Source organism: Thunnus albacares, chromosome 8, assembly GCF_914725855.1.
Source record: "Thunnus albacares chromosome 8, fThuAlb1.1, whole genome shotgun sequence".
Classification (NCBI taxonomy): Eukaryota; Metazoa; Chordata; class Actinopteri; order Scombriformes; family Scombridae; genus Thunnus; species Thunnus albacares.
This window is the reverse complement of record NC_058113.1, coordinates 20,856,947-20,877,354: the sequence shown is the minus strand read 5'-3', so window position 1 is coordinate 20,877,354 and position 20,408 is coordinate 20,856,947. Positions and strand designations below refer to the sequence as shown.

At 40.8% G+C, this 20,408-nt stretch overlaps 1 protein-coding gene across 3 annotated transcripts; it reads left to right on the top strand.

Annotated features, from left to right (window-relative positions):
• The first annotated feature begins 575 nt into the window (after nucleotides 1-575).
• arhgef5 (Rho guanine nucleotide exchange factor (GEF) 5) lies at nucleotides 576-13,347 on the top strand. 3 transcript variants are annotated; one of them, XM_044360058.1, is made up of 15 exons: nucleotides 576-1,073; nucleotides 1,656-4,916; nucleotides 6,375-6,417; nucleotides 6,717-6,766; nucleotides 7,593-7,963; nucleotides 8,835-8,995; nucleotides 9,205-9,357; nucleotides 9,490-9,619; nucleotides 9,715-9,789; nucleotides 9,897-9,986; nucleotides 10,716-10,858; nucleotides 11,053-11,196; nucleotides 11,344-11,414; nucleotides 12,369-12,473; nucleotides 12,614-13,347. In XM_044360058.1, the coding sequence occupies exons 2-15, from the start codon at nucleotides 1,676-1,678 to the stop codon at nucleotides 12,754-12,756; spliced, it is 4,920 nt and encodes a 1,639-aa protein (XP_044215993.1). In that variant the 5' UTR covers nucleotides 576-1,073; nucleotides 1,656-1,675; the 3' UTR covers nucleotides 12,757-13,347. The 3 variants fall into 3 exon arrangements, with proteins under 3 accessions (XP_044215993.1, XP_044215991.1, XP_044215992.1); XM_044360056.1 differs by having other exon boundaries at nucleotides 1,656-5,597; XM_044360057.1 differs by having other exon boundaries at nucleotides 578-1,073; nucleotides 1,755-5,597.
• Nucleotides 13,348-20,408: the final 7,061 nt, after the last annotated feature.

Genomic DNA, 20,408 nt, shown 5'->3' with positions numbered 1-20,408 from the left:
AAAATGTAAACATTAGATTTATAAATGCATTCATCTAAAATCTGTTCAAATCTGAATAAGAAAGTGTGTAAAGTTGCGTAAGAAAATGTGTGAGAAAAAATGAATGTCAACAGTGCTAATGCAATGTGGTGAAACAATAAAGCAGGTAAAGGTGACAGTGGTCATGTTTAGGACTTTGGTCTTTATTCAGTAATGCTAATGATATGAAGTCATGGTAATCAAAATCTTTAATCTCAGTCAACACAGTAAAACAGTCATTGTTAGACAAATAATTCACAGATCATGCTCCTCCTTTGGTTTCCTCCTCTGTGATTGCCTCATCGTGGTTTTTCTAAATCATAAGGAACTGCGTGTGTGTGTGTTGCCTTTTCTTTCCCCTTTTTACTACCTCTCGAGGGAATGAAGGAAGTTTTAATAGGCCTCCGTGAGCTCTCCTACAGTGTACTCTCAAACTCTCTCTCCCCTCCCCCAACTCACCCTCGTATTATCACCTTACCTGGCTGTGTTTTGCAGACACACCCGGCTACTCCATATCAACCAATCACTGCTCCAAGAGAGAAACACCAAGGAGGTGTACTTCCTGTGTTTCGGGAGAGAAGAATGGGGCAGGAGAGAGGAGAGAGTTGTGTACTTTTTTTCAGGGGGAGTTCACACAGGAGTTCATGTCGGCATTAGAGTTGTAGGAAAAGGACTAAAGTAGTGGACAGACTCTTGTTTGATTTATGAGAGATCTCCTTTCTCAGGAACAGCGGCTGAGAGAACAAGACAGGGAGGAGGAGGGGGAAGATAAGTGTCAATCTGTTGAGACTTGTTTGGGAATTTGAGGAAGGAGGGGAGGTGGAGAAAGACAGAGAGGCAGCAAGAGTGAAAAGCAAGGAGAGCTCAGGCGTAAACACGAGAGAGAAAGAGAAAAAGTTCCGATTTATTTAGAAAAACAAGGACATTCATTGTTTATTATGTCACATAGACAATGTGAAGGCAGTGGATGAATTCTTATGTGTTGTGCAATCCCATGCTTTTGAGCTAAGCTGGACGGGGGAAGGACCAGATCTCCCAAAGAATATTACATTCAGGTGAGTTGCCTTACTATTTTTTCATGGATTTCAGATTAACGCTTGTGTAAGTTGCTACTGGTTTGAACACAGACCTGGCTTAGTTGTGGTACACATGTTACATGCCGTGCCTATGTGTCACAGGCCCTGGCTTTCTGAAAGACGTCTTTTGGTATGCTGTGCTTTGCAGGTCTGTGCTGCATTCTTAGAAAACTGTAAGAGGGTGTCACCTTTTCTCTGGCCTTCTTCATTTTCTACTGTAAAGCTACTCATATAACCAGACTGGCCTACAATATCACATGGCGTTTATTTGTGTATTTGACAAAAAAAAAGAAAAGAATTAAAACAGATTGAAAACAGCTAAATTGTTGCAGCAGTCATGACTTTTCAGAAGTAGCATTTATGCTGGTGCAATATAGTTTTTTCAGATTATTCATACTCCACTCTGTCATATAAACAAAGTAAGAAAGTATTTGTAGAGACTCCTGATTTTGCTTGGTTCTGACATGCATATTAGTGATTTGCCCCTGAAAATGACTCAACTCTAAATGTGTGACTAAATAGTTTTCTAAATTGCTGATTTGAAATGTTACTGTCCTTTAGGTTCTCCAAATTATGGTACTATGGGGACCAAAAGACCCAGCTGCACCCTCTTTGACACTTTATCTAACATAAACATGTCTGACCGCAAACTTCACCCAGGTGGAAAAATCTCCAGGGATCCAAGTCCCAGGCCAGCAATGACTGCCCAGTCGGAGCGAGAGAGAGAAAGCAAACGAGAGGAAGAGTGGAGGAGGGAAAGAGAAACGGAGAAAATGAGAGACAAAGCAAGGTACAGAGATACGGACCCACGGGGGAGATACTACGAAAGAGACAGAGCTCCTGCACCCAGGCCGAGAGAGGGGGAGAGAGAATGGAGGGAGAGAGAAAAGAGGCAAGAGGATGACAGCAGCAGAAATGGGAGGCCGCTGTCAATTGTAGAGAAGGAGATGGAGAGAGAGGTAGAAAGGGGGATGAAGAAAGGCGACACATTTCCTCGAATGAGGAAAAGCAGTGCAGAACGTGGCAGAAGAATGACGTACGCCACTGAGATGGATGAAGATAGAGGGGATCGGAGGCAGAGAGACAGGCCAAGAAGAAATGAGACAGATAACTGGGAGAGAGAAAGACAGAGAGAGAGGTACAGAGAAAGGGAAAGAGATGACTTCCGAAGCAGGACGAAAGAAGAGGGGAAATGCATTGGGAGAGATGAGAAATTACGACAGAGGGAAAGATATCAGGAGTCTGATGCTGCTTTCCAAGACAAAAGGAGAGACTTGGAAGTGGGTGATTCATGGGACAGAAGAGAGAGGGATGCAGCGAGGAAAAGAGAGAAGCCAAGGCCTAACATGGGAGAGAGGGGGGCCAAGATGCCTTCTCCGCACAGGAGAAGAGACAGAGAGATCTACTCGGATAGGAAGGAAGGGGAAAAGGCGCATTGGAGAGAGGGGAGGAGAAATACTAAGAGTGAAGGAGACAGTGATGAGAGGGAGCTGAGGAGGGAAAGAGTGAGGGACAGAGAGAGGGAAGAGTTGATATATCAACACAGCAGAAGCGAGGGGGACAACAAAGGCAAAACAGTGAGGGAGAAAGAGCGAGATAGGCCGGGATACAGGGAGGAGGACAGGCAGAGACACAGAGACAGAGAAGCAGGTAGAGCTAGGTGGAGAAGTGGGGAAAGGAGGAGGGGAGTAGAAAAAGATAGGAGGTACAGAGAGGCTGATGGGGGAGCAGCATTAAGGGAATCAGACAGGGAGGGAGACAGATGGAACGAAAGAGACTTGAAAGATGACAGACGATGGTCAGGTGACATGAGAGAGAATGAACGATACAGAGAGTATGAGCAGAGGAGAGGCAGGGAAAGAGAGGCTGACCCTAGGTGGGATGAGACAACAGACAGGAGCAGCCGCTCACTGAACGAGGCGGCCCCCAACTTGTCACTAAGAGCCCAGAGCAGCGGAGAGTGGAGCAGCGATATGGACAGTGAGACAAGATACAGAAGAGGCTATGAAGAAAGGGAATCAGGGAGAGAGAGCACCACTGAAAGTGAAAGAGATATAGAAGAAAAGAAAAGTACGAAGAGAGCTGCTGAAAGAGGTCATAAGGAGGAAAAAAGAGGTGTGAAACCAGAGAGAGAAAGGGGAGAGATGACAGGTGGTGCACCAGAGCAGAGGAGGATGTGGTTAGAACCGCAGAGGGGCAAGTATAGTAAAGAGTCTTCTCTAGAGGAAGACTTTGTAGACAGAGAGAAACACAGAAGGCGGAAAGAAGGAAGGAGAAAAGAAGAGAAGGGTATGGAGACACAGGCAGAGTGGAGAAGAGTAAAAGACGAACCAGAAGAGAGGTACTCGGACCAAAGCAAATACAGAGGAAGACGCAATGAGAGTAGGACTCAAGGAGGGAGACATGAGTACAGGGAGCGAAGCAATGACACAGAGAGGGAGGCCGAGGGTGTAAGTGTAGATGGAGAGGAGGTGGGCGAGGACTGGAGAGAGGTAGATAAGGGTGGAAAGGAACATCTGTCTGACAGCAATGGAGGGATAGAGGGAAACCGGCGCAGGGATGTACAGGGAGAAAATGCGACAGATAACACAGAGGAGAGTGACAGAGAGGAAGAGGGTGGGAGTGATCACTGGGCCCGCTCTGAGAGCGAAGGAGGAAGTGAGAAAGAGTGGATGCGTGAGAGAGACAGAATGCTGTCTGGGGAGGACGGCTTTGTGACCGTGTCCAGCGGTGGAGATGAGGAGGATGAGAGAGAGGAAGACGAAGAAGAGTTCGAGGACTGTCAGGAATTCTGGGAAGGTGGAGTCACTTCTGACTCCCGCTCACCTGTTGGCTTCAAGGGGCGCGAGGGAGACGAGGACTGGACGATGGGAAAGGAGGAAACAACTGAAAAGGAGGAAGAGAGGAGGGAAAAGCAGCAGAAGTATGTCTTTTGTGTGATTGGACAAACATTGCCCCGATCAAAAACTGGAGAGATGTCGCCATCGCAAGTTGATCAGATTGGAGGAGTGGAAAAAGACAACCCAAATGTGACAAGTCACCGTCATGATGACGTGACACAGCGACCTCAAGATGACCTGCATCCAACACTGAGTGGAAATGACGAATACCTGATTAACAACAACGAGAACACAGAGTGTAAGAATGAGAGGGACAAATGTAATGTGCCACGGGAGGGAAAGCCCGCCATTGGAGAAACATCTGAAGTGGACATCAGAGCGTCTTCAGAGTGTCAAGACAGAGAAACCAGAGAGGGAACGGAAAAGGAGCACCCGTATGATGAAATAAGTAGGATTAAAAGAGACTCACAGACTGAGAAACTCCTAACAGAGTGGAGAGAGAAAAATAAAGAACTAACAGAAGGAGAGAGGGAGAAACTTTCGCCAGTCCTGAGCAATCCCTATGATGAAGTTTGTTCTCAGGAGACTTTTGAACAAATTCAACCGTCTTTAGATGGGATTAACATTGAAGCAATGAGTCCAGAAGAGGAGGAGGCCATTCGGATCCGAATGAGTGGGGCATGGAGCATGTCGGAGGAGCCCAAGCGGCATTCCCAAGCCCCCCACCTTAAATGGGCCAAAAATGTGGTGCAGGAGATCCTGGGACACTCTGAGGAACAGACTGTGGATGACCCCAACTCAGAGGTGCATGGAGAGGCAAGGGTCAACCAGTCTAAGACAGTGATTACAAGCAACAAACAGCAGCAGGAGGAAGTTGCACAAGGTACCGTAGAGATTCCTGTTTATAAGCTGAAAGTGGACGAAGAGCACTCAGAGCCAGAGCTGGAGGAGGAAGAGCCGTTGGAGGTGGTGGGACTGAGAGGTATGGGGCAGAACCAAAAAGACATGCATGCTGACCAGTTCACAGCCATGCATGGTGACACACCCACATACACTCATGCTGACACATTGTTAGACACAGAGAAGAAGGAGGATCATAGTCCTGCGATGGACAAAAAGGCCGACCCTTCTAGTGATTTCCATTTAAAGGAAGTAGATATAGAGGTGAAAGAGGAGGCATGCCATAGGGTTAAGATGATAGAAATGGAAAAAGAAGAAAGCAGGCAGAAGGAAGTGGAAATGTATTTGTCTGTGAGCAACACGCTGTACAAGCCTAACAGCTGCCCCATTCTTAATTATGACTCCAAGTCTGACGTCCTGGTACCGTCCAGAGATGGTGAAGGCCAGGAGGTGGGAGACAGAGTAGGCGAAACAGAAAACGAAAGACAGGGAGAGGAGCCTGAGGAGAGGGATACTGCAGAGGAGGTGGTGGGAACAGTTAGCTCAGGGGAAGGGACAGTGGTGGGAGCGGAGGTGGCAGAGGGGAAAATAGAAGGGGAGACTCTGACGAGCAGCTCCATTTTCCGAGATTTGGGTTCCAAGGTACGTTTACGAAGAAGGGGGATCCGTAAAACCACTGAAAGAAGAAAAGAAGAGTTTGTAGAGTTGGAAGAGGAGGAAGGTGTTGGAAGGGATCGCAGAACCAGAATATTCTCTACAACAGGTAAAGAGAGAAGATGGAGTCATTGAAAATCTGCTCAAATCAACCTGCCTAAGGAAGCCTCATGATTACCTCATTTCACTGCTTTGACTTTCATTTTTAGTGTCTCTGTAGTTTATCAATCTCTCAATCAGCACTGCCAAATTTCTAATCGTCAGAATCAATCAGACGCATTTCAAACTAAACCGCCCTACAACCTGTAAATGAGCCTAACTTTTGATTCTGTGCAAAACTATCTTTGTGTGGGATATTTCAGAGATCTTTTAGTCACATCCTTTCCTTTCCGATCTGAGCTTCTCTCATCATTTTTTTTGCCACATCAATCAAAGAACATAAAATCTAAGGCAGACATCTACTAATAGACATTATCAGAGTACCAATCTGAACAGACAGCTGGAAACTGCGTCACAGTGTTGTGGTTGCAGGTAGTGGGTGGAGATAAGTGGAGGTGGAGAAAGCGAGGGGAAACCAGAGGCATGAGCTAAAAGACTCAGGTTCATCCTGTTTTCAGACATAACATGAGAAGCGCAACTTTGGAAACACACTAATCTCTTCTGTTATTGTTATTTTAGCAGGGTTACTAAATTAACTAACCTTTATTTATTTATTTGTTTATTTATTTATTTATTTATTTATTTATTACTTATTTGATAGTTTTTTATGTATTTTCATTAATTTATTCATTCATACAAATCGTCACTGTAGGTCGTATCTGGTATATTACACTGACAGGTATGCTGCTGTATAGCGTTTCAACGAACGGATATTTTTTTATTCCAGATGAGGATGATCGGAGCAAAAGCTGGGGAGAAGTGGAGCTGAGGTGAGTCAAACAATCACAGACAATGTGATCAATTTGATTGTGATACAATAACACATGAAAATAAGTAGTGGCAAGGACATAGCTAATGTTTTCACATTTTAAAATTATTTAATTTACTTTCCCTGACATTAAAAAAAACTGTTTAGCAATGTCAATTCAAGTTAGGTCTGTATCCTGTGCATATATGATGCAAATGTTCCACACCAAATGTAGTTTTATACAGTTCTAGGTGACTCTTTTTAACACAGTCATCACAGTTATAAATAAATTGCTGTTGTGACTCTCTCTTGGCACTGTAGGAATGTTTTGGACACAATCGGAAGACGGAAAAGGAACTCAAAGTTTTTCAGTGAGTATCTCTGTTCTGCCTTTATTTTTATCATTCAGGTAACACCTTAAAAGTCATATAAGAACTCTATGGGGACAAAATCAAATTGTCCAGCTCAGCTCAAAAGCATGACAAAAATGATTTGAATATTGCCTATTTTCAAAATGTTATTGTTGCATGGAACTTGTTTTGTTTTGTTTTGGGTTTTATTTCATAATAAATCTTAAGATTGATTAGAGTTTGTAGGTGTCACTGCTGACGTGTTTTTGAGATTGTATCTGCTCTGGCCGTGGTCGGGAAAAGCATGACACACTTGTGCATTTCCCTTCAGTGTGCATGATTCATCTCTACGTGAATATAGTCTCACTGTGTTTGCCTCTTATTGAGTGCATATTTGTACAAAATTTAACTGGATAAAACTAAAACAAAATGTTAAAAAAAGTCAATCTGCGTGGCAGTTCACTATTGGCTGACACTAATATATAATTATATTTTAAGCAACCTGATATGGCAGTTGGTTCTCTTTAACAGTGACTCACATGGATATTGCGAGAGATGGGGCAGGAGATTATGTGTGTGTGTGTGTGTGTGTGTGTGTGTGTGTGTGTCTGTGCAAGCCACAGACAGGTTTCTGCAAGAATTCATATCTCCTAACTTGAGGGAAAACCAGCTGCTGCTGTGACTTTGCATTCCGACAAGTATGTGTAAATGGAATGTCCAATGCAAACAACTCCTCTCGGCTAAAACGCTTCTTGTCTCTATCTGTCTTCTCTCCTTTGCTTCCTGCACTTTCAAATCTTCCTTTTCTCTTGCTCCCTCCTCTGCTTTTTGTATGTCTTTCTCCCAGATGCTGCCCAGCTCTACCAGCAGTACAGTGAAGCAGCCCAGAACTTTGAGATCCTGCGTCAGTCTCGCTCCGATGTCCTGTCTGTGTGCGAGGACACAACCCCACCTCCTGCTCCCTCGTCACCTCCTGCCCGCAGACCTCTTCCTCCCCTGCCTGCTGTCCCGCACCCCCACTCTCTGGCCTACGCAGGCTCCGTCACCAGTGTTAAAAGTTTACCTCTGCCTGAACCCCCCAAGCATGAAGGAAGGCCGTCCTCCCCACGTCTTTCCATCACTCTCACGCAGTCGTCCACACTGTGGCGGGAACTGCCGGGGGTCAGGAACAGCACTGAGCTGGAGGAGCTCACAGAGGACCAGAGGCGCCTACAGGAGGTAACATGTTGTCTTACTGAAAGTCTAGTCACCATTTGATGGCAGAAAATCCTTCATACGGCCTTTGTTTTTTGCCTCATTCCTGCCTTGAATGCATGATGGTTATCTTTCACTTTTTCTATAGCTTCCTTCTCTTCATATGTTGGATTTGCACTTTTGAAAAAATTTGTAAGCAGTGTAATATTCCTCAGTGTGTAGTTTTACACTTAATTCACCGGAAAGTTACTGGCACAACATTCCTGCCTCAATGCAATTCAGGGAAATCCTCTGGGCAATTAAGTGCAGGAGGGTTATCTTTCATTTTTCCTGCAGTTTAACTCATCTGTATCATTTTCTTTTCCATTTTAGAGTAAAAATCCATCATATGCAGTTCGAGTTTTTGTGAATAACTCCCTCACGCTTCTCTCCCACTTACCTAAATGACTGGGCTGTTTTGGGCGTCATTTTGTGTCAGCAGCTGCTCTTCTGTTCCATTTGATAGTGACTTCTGGGAAATGGCATGACGATCATGAATCAGTCATTCACTGTTATTACTTCACACTTCAACTACTAAAATCACATGAAAATTTCAGACTTGCCACATCCCTTGACAAAAGAGTATCTCTTGCCAAAAGTTGTCATTGCGTAAACACTGTTTTTCTCTGGTAATGTAGGTATTTGCCTGTAAACCTTAAAACAGACGGATGCCTGTGCTGGATCACTTCCACTCATTGCGAAATCTTTCTCCCTGTTCGTTACATCTTTGTCAAAATACCCCAGCCTCGTGAGAACTGACAATCATTTACGTCTTAGCTAGAATTGACTGTTTTGCTCAGTGTCTTAATCCTTTCTTGTGTATTTCTCTCCTTTGTTTTTTTTTTTTTTGCTTTAGGTGAGATTTGAAGTAGTGACCTCAGAGGCCTCCTACTGCCGGAGTTTAGACATTGTTGTAGAGCACTTTGTCAAGTCCAAACAGCTTGGAGCTCTATTGTCCACTCAGGAAAGGAACTGGCTATTTTCCCGGCTGGCTGACGTTCGTGCCATCAGCCACAGGTAAGAGATGTTTATGATTGTTCACAGTAAATTCTGGATCCACCTGATCAAGGCTTATATTTAGATTTAGATATATTTATCAGGTTGAATCTTATTGTTTAGATCTGACATAAAACACGCACTAAGTGATGATAAAACATATCTGCTGTTTATGCACAATATGTAGGAAAAAAAACATTTTTAACAGTTCTTTATGGTTTTTGTTTTAGTTTTTTGTCAAAGCTGGAGGAGCGATTGGAGTCTGACATAATGCACTTCACAGTGTGTGACATAATCGCTCGGCACTGTCAGCGATTCAAAATGGTTTACGTGCCCTACCTCACCAACCAGTCATATCAGGATACCACGTACCAGAGACTCATGTAAGTATATGAGATCATACCATATACTCTGTGAATCTTTTCAATTTCAAGCAGCGGATATTATTTTCAGTTCATAAAACCCTTTTATTTCTCTTTTTCTATCAATAAACTGACTTGATCTTTTTCTCTCAGGAATGAGAATCAAGGGTTCAAGCGGATTGTGGAGAAATTAGAGAGGAGTCCTGTTTGTCAGAGACTTCCTCTTCGTTCCTTCCTCGTCCTTCCCTTCCAAAGGATCACAAGAATTAAGCTGCTGGTCCAGGTGTGTTTGTGTGTTTGCAAAGTTTGAAGGTTCACTGAATGTTCTACCTTCTTCCTTTTGTCTCATTTTAACACACACACACTGTTTCTTTGCAGAACATTGTGAAGAGAACAACTCCTGGCACTGCTGAGGTGACGCAGGCTATCAAAGCTTTGAAACTTTTGGAGAAGGTAAGATCGTCCTTTCACCATTAATGTTGCTGTCAATGTGTATCTGTTTATCTTGAATGCACTCTTTGGTCTCTTCTCTTTATCGGTCTCACTCTTCTCTCCTCTAGCTGATTCAAGAGAGTAATGACAGCATCACCCAAATGAAAAGCATCGAGTCACTGGTCTCTCTTAGTGCTAAGGTGGACTTTGAGTGCAGGGTAAGTAATCAATAGAACCATTATTTTAATGATATGACATGGTCATGGTAACAATTTATAAAATTCTGTTATCCAAATTATTGATTTGAGATTTCAGCAACAAACAAAATAACATATTGAAGTTTTTATTTTTCATGTATGGAGTTTTGTCTGAAATCACACAAACACATGAACATAGAATCAACAACTATTACATTGAACATTACATTTGGTTTGTCATATTTTGCACGATCATGATATGTCAATATTGGAAAAATAATGCATAATCAACCCTGATGTCAGCCACTGATGACTACATTTCCTGTATTTGTAGTCGTGTTGATGAAACCTTCAACCAAATAAGTAATTTGATAGAATAATCTTTACTCAAGGTCCACTTACTAGCTTTCAACTGCATCTTGGCGTCCTTATCAGCATTAGGAGTTTGCTCAGTTGTTGTCACATGATCTAAATATGGAACTTTGACCATATGATAACATGTAGCCACATATACAACAACTGAGTAATTTCCGTTACAACTGATCAAACTCCATCCACTTATGTAGTGAGATATATTTGGAAGCTCTGGGGGGAGGAGGGGGGAGTAGAAAATTTACCTTGTTTTGTCAAACTATTTAATTCCAAGGTGAAGAATTAACTTTTGTGCTCAAAATTAACAATATGCTAACATTATATGACCCTCTCTCTCTTTATGTCTTCTGTGTGTGTGTGTGTGTGTGTGTCACACAGACTCTTCCTCTGATCAGTCAGTCTCGGAGGTTGGTGCGGGAGGGACAGGTCACTGAACTGATGGACTTTTCTCTAAAGGATACAGAGAGGAATATTTACTTGCACCTATTCAATGACTACTTGCTACTGTCACTACAGAAAGAGTGAGTCAACACACACACACGTTCTCATGTGATGTTGGAACGATCCATCCCCAAATGGCATCTCTTTGATTACCATTTTCTACATCCTGTTTTCCTTATATCTGCATTCAATTATCGATTATTCAATCTTATCACAGTGTTTCCTTTCCTTCATCTTATTTTTCTTTTGTGACATTCTTGTCTGCTTCTTACAGAGGGGGGAGATTCACAGTAATAGACCACTCTCCTGTATCAGACCTGCGTGTAGAGAACTGCCGTGTCAAACTTCACTCCCTACAGAAGAACCTGTTCCGGCTGCACATGTCACAAAAATCCCTGCTGCTAAGGACTGACACTCTGTAAGAGACTGAGACAGTGGCGGGGAATATCTGTGTTGTAAAGATGGATATGACTAATTTCCAGCACCATGTGTCTCCGTGTTTGTTACATCACAAAAAGTGGAAAAGGTTACAGAAGATATACCCATCTTTGCTTTTTTCCTTTAGGAGTGATAAGCTACGGTGGATATCAGCTCTTTCCCGGCCGCATCCTGAAATAGATTTTTCTGCTGCACAAGGTGAAGTCTACTTCCTGGTTTAGATGTTCCAAAGTGATTTGTTACTGGTTGGTGGTCATGAGTTGTGTTTGACATCACTGCCCTTTTCACTCATTCAGACACTAAAGATTAATGATTCATTTTGCATTACATTGCACTGTCGGATTTTTTCAAAGATTATGACCCAATTTTTGTTTTGGTTAGTTGTTAAAATAGCAGAAAGTGTGTATATATAGTGCACAAACAGGAGTAATCAAATGCTACCTTCATGTCTTGTCATGAAGAATGAATGAATGAATGAATGAAATAAGAGTGGACAAGTAAATGTGGAAGTGGAAAGTGGAAAAATGTTTATGTCAGCCCCCTCGACGTAATTGTAAGTAGGAGATATGGGGAATTTCTGACAGCTACAAAATCCCCCATGTGGCAAAAAAGAAGTGTGAACAAACCACCCTCACCTTCAGTGCAATGCAAGAGTTTTAGATCTTTTTAAACTTGTTGCATTAACTGTTACCAATGTGTATAAAAAGATGTGGGGGTGACAATCTTGGTAAAAAGGAAAATTCACCTTTCTCACCGTGGACATTTTGACTTTTGAATGAACTTACAACATAAATAATGGCTTCATTCCATTTAGTTATTGTAGTGCCAATGTTTTGGTATTTGGCTTACTGACAATACAGAACCATTAGAGTTACACTTGGGCGTTTCCTGCTATGAAAAGTATGTACACTACTTCTAGCCAACAATTTCACATGCTATTCTTTGCCTTTGATAAGTGTGTAAATTAAAGATATATAACTCAGTGATGGCACAAAATGATGATGATTCCTAAATGTCTGAAACCTCATAGTGTCTGAAGCCTCCACTCACATAGAAAAAAACTTCACACTCGTATCATTTCGAAATTTGTCATGGTGACCTATTGATCTTTATGACTGCAGGTTTAACCCCTTTTCTCTCTTTTCCATATAGACTTCCAACAGATGCAGTGTATCAGAGCTGTTGTTGCCCAGCAGCCTGATGAGCTGTCTTTGGAAAAAGCTGATATCATACTTGTGCACCAACAAAGCAGTGACCGTAAGACCATCTCACTATCTTTTCCATAACGCCCTTTAGGGAGATAACCCTTCACAAATGCTGTGTTTGATTGTAGAACTGCTCTGAATCTTGTGTTAGTAGGGATTCAGGCATTCACTTGGATTCTTTCTTCTTTCCAGGTTGGGTAGAAGGGACCAGACTCTCTGATCGGCATCGTGGATGGGTGCCCGAGACACATTTGGAAACGATAAGCAACTCTAGAGTCCGACAACGTAACCTGTCAGATGCCCTCAAACTTAGAACGGCCACAGCTGCAGTTTGAGTGGAACTAAACAGAGAGATGTCCTGAATGTACCGTAAAGGAAAAGACACTCAGATGTCTGCTTCGATCTGTGAACTAGAGAGATTGGAGAGTGGACATTCAGTGCTCCAAATGAGGGTTTCTGTCTTTAAATTGTCCACAAGAGTGCAGCAACTGACATGCTGTAAGAATGAATCTCAATGTAGCATTAGGTCTGGCTTATTTCTCTTGGTGGAACAACATATTGCTTCAGTGCAGTGCATGAATTGTCGAGGCCTGCCTGGAAGATCTTAAAGACCGTGTGACTCTATTAATTGTTATCTACGTTACTAACATTATAATAATAATGGACTGGTGTTTTTAGAAAAATATTTTTAAAAGATATCACCTTTTTCCAAGAAATATTATTTTTGGAAAATGTATTATTTGTGTATATTGAAATAGTTGAGTTTATGATGCATGTCTGAAAAGTGGGCGCCTGCATGCAGGAGACCTGACAGAAAACATGCAGAATGTACAACTTCTCAAAAAAAAATCCATGTACAGAGCTTCATAGGTGACACAGTGAATACATTTCAATAAATTCAGATTAAATACACTGTGCATGTGTTATTGGGAGGAAGCTGTTTGTTATTTCTTTCATTTATAAATATAATGGTGACAATTTGTACATCAATACTGCACATTCACAGCACGCCTTTGCAGTTTTTACACAAAATTACAGGCATGTGTCTGCAAGAGCCATAGGTCGGCTCTATGGATGGCAATTTCAGTCAGTCAACTGCTTTAGTCCAGTTTGAAATATGTCAACAACAATTTGATGTATTGAAATTTTGTACAGATATGCATGGTCCCCAGAGGATGAGTCCTAGTGACTTTTGACATTTCATCTATTCTACCATGAGTTTGACTTTTGTGTTTAAGTTTGATGTCACAGAAGACTTTTGAGACTTTTGATATGTTTATATTAACAATGGATAAAATTACATTTTAGCATCTTTCAGCTCATTGTTTTGGTTTTATGGTTTCACTGTTTTGGTTCCTTCTCACCGCTTGCATCAACCATGTTTTCAGACATAGCAAGCAGCTGTTTTAAATGAAAAGGCTTTGATTAACCCACTGTACACTACCTAGACAGACACAGTTCTCCACTACTGTATGTTCACTCTCTGGTGAACATTATGGAGCGTTCTGCAGCTAAAGAGCCAGATAGTATTTCCTCAGGAGTTGTTGGGGACTAAACAAATCTTTGCTCCATGCCTTCTGGATGTGTAAATAGGTAACTGTTTGCTGACACTACAACAGTGTCATAAGGTGATGATATATCATTGTTTTGTTTCCAGCTTGCTGTGCCACCTCCATTTGGCAAAAATCAATGAATGCAGGATTTTTAAAAAATGTGTAGATATGTAAGTATTTTTCTGGTTTTGTCTGCATATATGTAGTCATGCAGATAGCTTCAGGGTTTTATGCCCAAATATTGAGATGCTCACACTCCAATACAAAGTCTAATAAATTTAATTTGTGATGCTCACAGCACTACAAAATTACATTTTTAAATTCAACAGCACCATTTTTGCAGAAATACTCAACAGACCTTACTGTTGTAGTCCCGTTGAAAATTGTATGTTCTGTGGATTATCTAGAGTAACAAGGACACCGATTCTGGAAAGAAAAATGTAAATTTTAAATGCTGTTGGCACCAAAATCGAAATGCCATTCACATCCACTGTATTGAGATGGTGACAGAAATCTCAGAGGCTCATATGTCAGAATCTGAGCAGATAGAATCAGATAAGTGAGGAAATACAGTATGTTTTGTTGTTTTTTGTTTGTTTGTTTGTTTTTGCAATTTGGTGATCTATGTTCATTTATTGGATAATTTCTACTGAGTGCAAAGTGTAGTCTAGTTAAAAAGTTTTCTGTTTCCTCCAATGGAAATTCATTATTTGTGCATTCATAACCCTTGGCTGTGCAACGGCTCAAACTGGAGAGCCAAACTGAAAAATCTTTGTATCTGACCAGTGTAAATATCCCGATGATAGCATCCCTGTCTCTCTCTCCTCAGGGAGGGAGCACTTTGTTTGTTGACGAGTGAAGAAGCACCGCAGTCACACTACTGTTAGAAAGTAGGTCACTTATCCCACATTTCACTACCATGCCTACAGCAGATGGGTGACGGTGGTAATTGGCATTAGGGACTATGCCACAGACCACAGAACCACATATGGTGTGGTAGCTCTCTCTCCTGATATACCGCATCTATACCTTTTTCTGTCAAAGCGCCTGCCAATGCTGACAAAGTTAAAAAAGACACAACCCCAACTCCTCCCACTCCTTCCTCTCAGAAACACAAGCACATGAGGTCTTGGTGTGATTTATTGAAACTAACTGCAGGACTGGAGCTATTCCAGTTCCATTTTACCCCCCAGTGTTTGCTAAATACAGCTGCTGCTTTGGTTTGGCTCTAATCTGACAAACCTTTATGAATCTGAGACACACAAAAACAGTGGTTGAAAGTAACTAAGTACATTTACTGAAATACTACACATGTACAGATACTTCTACAGTACATCTCACTTTATTTTTTATTATCATTTTATACTTTATACTTCTACTCCACTCATTTCAGAGGGAAATAGTATTCTTTTTACTCCACATTTATTTGAGAACTACTTGTTATTTTTCAAAATTTTACATTTAAAGTTAAGATTTACTGATTTATACATTAAGATTTTACATTGCAAACATATGTTAAGCTTATAAAAAATATATGTGTTGCATTGTTAAAGATTGAACAACCATTTTGGCTTGTGTCTAGTTGAGGCCCTTTGTCATGTTTCAACTTCAACTTCTCAGATGGTTTAATTTTTAAATATCCAAGGCAAAAAGGGGGTAAAATCATCCAATATTTAACAAAAAAGCAATGATTACCATAAGGTGTCCCATTGGAGGAGGCCAGACTGATTGGTTGAGAACTACTGGACTAAACTACGTCACTGTGTAAAAAGTAGTTTAAACTAGCTCCACCTTACCCACATACAATATTGTTGTACTGGTACTTTTACTTAAATAAAGGATCTGAGTCAAGCAGTATCCTATCAGGAAAATATCATATAATGTAGCACAAAAATCACAGTGACATGATAATAATACCACTCAATGTGACTTCATAATGTTATTTAGAAGTTATTAAAATTCATAATAATCTCTAACTAATGATGCCATTAAATCCCTGTATTTTAAACCGGCGCCCCTAATAAGTACAGTCACCCAACTTAACCACAACTGTCTGCACCCTCATCATCACAAATCAAGGTCTACACCTGTGAAGCAAACCCCATTAGAGTATATCATATCATCTAAATTTCAGCTATCAGAGTGGATTAAACAGGATTTCACAGCCTTCATTAATTGTATGTGACTTCATTGGAGTCACTGTCAGCCAGAACAATTTGCGTCTCTCTCTTGCGAAGAAAGATGGACACCTAGTGGTAGCAGCACCAATGCATTTTCATAATTCAGATAGGTTTAAATGACTGTTCTGAAGCTTTAATCTGATCTATTTTCTAAAAGTAATTGTGGCAATGAACACAGACATTGAGGACAGAGGGAAAAGCATTACTTATTTATATTTCAGAGCATTTTTATCCCTATATGAACGTCTCATTTTCATAGAATTCACTATTTCCAAGGAGAGTATTCCTATCACTCTTTTGCTCTGATGTGTTTCTATCCACTCAACTATTCAATTAATCTGACATGAATAAATCAAATACCACAGTTTCTTCCATGCCCTGAGAGGTCTGAAGGTACTTCAGTAATAGTCTGTTCCCTGAGAGCCGTTCTGCCAAGAGAGCTCATGAAGAATTGTCAAAGCGAACCCTTATGGCCACTGAGGAAGAGATTTATGGGATCCTGTGTCAACCACCTTCTTCTTTTTCACCCTCACTCAGGCCCGATGCTGCACTCTTCACTTTGCCCGCCTCCTCAAACCCATACACACGCCTATTAGTTCTATCTTTGCTGTGCTATTGCTGAAAAAAATATATATATGGAGGTGACTTTTCATGTATCTGCTGTTCTCTACATCTTCTCATTGCTTGTTAGAGATTAATTTCAAAATTTAATTAGAGGATAAACCCCTTCAGATGCACCATCTCGTTTCCGAGGGGGCCCTCAGGCACAAAACATAAAACTAACAACATTTAAACAAAACAAAATACATGAGTAATAAGAATGATAATAAATTAAACAATACAACAACACAAAACAATCAACATAGTAACATCAACAGGGACATACACATAGGGGAGAATGGGGTTGGTTGTCACATTCATTAGATGTCGTTCCCTAGGGGCGCTGTTAAGAAACGTTGGTACTGAGGACTTTTAGTGTCTTTCATGTCAAAATGTTAATATCCAGGTCTTCGGTGTTTCTCTTCTAGGCTTTTACATAATAATAAAACAATTATTACCATTAAAAGTATGAGAGGAGAGCTACAGTTTAGATGTTTTTTTTCTAAGCTACACTACAACATGTGGTTTTTAGCTTTGCTGGTAGCAAAAAATCCCAGTTGGGGATGCTTGTCACATTCCCTTCAGGGTTGGTTGTCACATTTATGAACATTCAACATGAAACATTTTTAAGATTGCCTTCATTTTTTTTTATGTTTCCTCATTAAAATTATATAGGGACAACCAACTCCACCATGTGGATGGTTGTCACAAGTGCACAAGACATATTTGACAGTCCATATCTTTTGAACAGAATAAGCTTAAGGAGAGTCAGGTCACTCAATTCCTACCTGACACTTTAGGCTTTCATCACACATTGAAAGGGAATCTATTAAGACAGTTTTGAGGAAAAAGTAGAGTCTACTTATAAACTAAAAATGAAGGTAAATACATTAAAAAACAAGAACAAGTAGATTTAAGGTAAACACACCATGGACAGAAGTCATTGATTTGAGTGAGTTAGGCAAATTATTCCAGTCGATGGTGCTTTAAACTTCGTGTCTCCTTATTTCTTCTAGGCACAATTCTAGGCACAATAAAAAAGGGTTGTTGAGTGTGTTTGAGTGAATATGATGATATGAATGGAACTAAAAGCTGTTTTAAGTATAAAGGATAATTCAAGTAAATGCATTTGAAAACAAAGAGTAACCAATGAAAACGTCTCCTAGAGTGAAGTGGTAGCCAGGTCAGTGTGTCATATGTGAAACCTTGAAATGATGACATGATCTGTGCAAATCTACAAATGTTATTGTGAACTACATTTAAAGGCTGAAAATGTGTTTCGGTATATGATATCACCCTAATCAATAATGGGAAATAAATGCTGTTGGACAATTTGTTTTCTTAGAGTAAAAAAATTAATTGACTAATACAGTATTCTAAGAGTAGCATTTATGTTATTTCTAATAAAATCAATTAATAAATAAATTTCTCAACTTTAATAAGTGGAGACCCTGAAGATGAATAACTAAGATTATAACTAGTACCAAACAACATGCTACAAGACTTGTGCTTGTTTAAGATGAGATTGTTACTTAAAAAACATTTTTGAACAAAAGGAAATTCTGATTGCAGGGAGCTCTGCATTTTAGTTATACCAGAGTCAAGTGTGTATATAACCATGTCATCTGAATATAACTGAGAGAAACAGAGAAAAGTAAAGAGGTGACAGAAATAGTAACCTTGATGACTCACTACACTGAAGTCCATTCAGAAAACAGATGCTGTCAACATGCATTTGTGCCTCTGGGAAAAAAAAGAGAAAAAGCCATCATGAATTAATATCATCTTGAGAGTTCTGTGAAACATGTGTATCTATTCAGACATGAACTACATTCCTGATGTTTAAAAGGGAGCAGCAGCCATTTGATGTAACAGCTGTTGTTCAGAAGTCTGTGGATCATTCAGAGATGCAGGCAAGCAGTACGCCAAGTCTTGAACTAAATATAAAATGATCTGTACATCCAGAATGAGCATATTACAGTATTACATGGTACTCTCCCACAGATCTGTATCCCAAGACGTAATAAAGTGTCATTACTGCTCCATTACTCAAATAACTTTGGATAGTGGTTGAAGGATTTAGCAGCAGGAACCATTACAGTAGACAGTACAAAGTGAAACACACCATACAAAATATTTAATGAGTGATGTTTTATTAAATTTGTTTCAACAAACCAACACAGTCTCTACTGTAGTGCACCTTAACACTAAAGCAGCTGGGTTTGCCTCTAAGCATCTTGGCACTACAAGTGTCCTTGTTTTAATAACGTTCAGTGTCTCAAATATGTAACTGAAACTAGTTGAAACTCCTAGTGAGAACTCCTGCTGAGTCATCCTGTGTTGCTGTGTGGTTCACCTGTCTTACTGTTTATCCTGCAGGTGGATCATTAGTATAACCTGGAACACCTGAGGTTGTGTTCCCGGGTTATTTGAGCCTGGCTGCAGTGCAGCTGTCATACTCTCTGACTGACTCTCCGCTCAGCTGCTGCAACTTTGCTCCTCCGTTGTTACTTTAGTTTACTTTGCTTTTATGTGCCTTAAAACTCCCATAAACACATCTTCCACTCATGCACATCACACTACTGACTTTGCTTAAGTTACCTTTTAATTCAGCTTTCATTTGGTTAATTAGTTTAATAAACCTTTCTTTTGTTCAAGTTCAACACGGTGTGTCTCCCTTTTGTTGTGGCCACTTGAGCCAAGTCATAACAATGTACACCCCTTTTTTCCAATTACTTTGTTTTTTGTTATAAAATATTTCATTTTCCCGTATATAAGATTACCTCCCTTGAACAAAGTGAACAAAGGGTTTACACAGTACTTTAATACTTCACATTTTGTCAATAAGTACTGTGTGTTCTTCAAAGAAAATATTGATAAATGCAGTAGTAAGATTTTCAGTCTCTCAGGTGCACTTCAGACCTTAACGGTGTAAGACTGTAACAGTTTGTATGGTGATTAAGCTCCACTGTGGTCATATGGTCATACTGTTGTCTCAGGTGTAGTAGAGGCAATACTCTGCTGATGGTCTGTTGGCATATGGGGCATCGGCGTTGTGGAAGGGCCTGGTAGCAGCTGTGGCAGCAACATATATGCCCACAGTCCAACAGAATACAGTTACATGGCTGACTGAGGCAAACAGGCATCCTTTATGTGTTCCTCAGCCTCATATAGAGGGTCCTCAAGGCCCCCTGCTGCATGAGACGCTCTTGGGGCTTCAGCCTGCAGTCTCTCAAATTCTCTCCTCCTGTGAACTGTTAGAAAGGGGTTTAAGTTTCAGGGTGCTGTCTGTGTCCAGCACCAGCCCACACCTGTGAGAGTTGTACACACTTGGAAAAAGAGGGATTTGGATCAGTTCATGTTAATATTTGCCCAAGTGGCAAAAAAATGCTTATGCTTCATCAACTGTATAATGAATTAATTCTTGTATTATAAAGTTTAGCAGATTTAGTACCTCATCTAACAACCGACACGGAGCATTTCCTCAGTCTCCAGTCGCTTCATAAGCTTCTCCCCACTCAGGAATTGTTGGAACTCCTGATGGGTAATCTCCATCACCACTCCGGAGGCCTGCAGAAGGCACAGAAGGACTTGGATTATGGTCTCATCTGATCCCACTAAAAGAAAGGGCACTGAATTCACTCTTTGGTGTAA

Bases quoted from the DNA above. Each gene is read 5' to 3' on its own strand.
- arhgef5 (XM_044360056.1), top strand. From the start codon at position 1,676: ATGGGGACCAAAAGACCCAGCTGCACCCTCTTTGACACTTTATCTAAC. The intron at 6,418-6,716 runs GTGAGTCAAACA...TTGGCACTGTAG, and splicing joins TGGGGAGAAGTGGAGCTGAG to GAATGTTTTGGACACAATCG. The intron at 9,987-10,715 runs GTAAGTAATCAA...TGTGTCACACAG, and splicing joins AGGTGGACTTTGAGTGCAGG to ACTCTTCCTCTGATCAGTCA.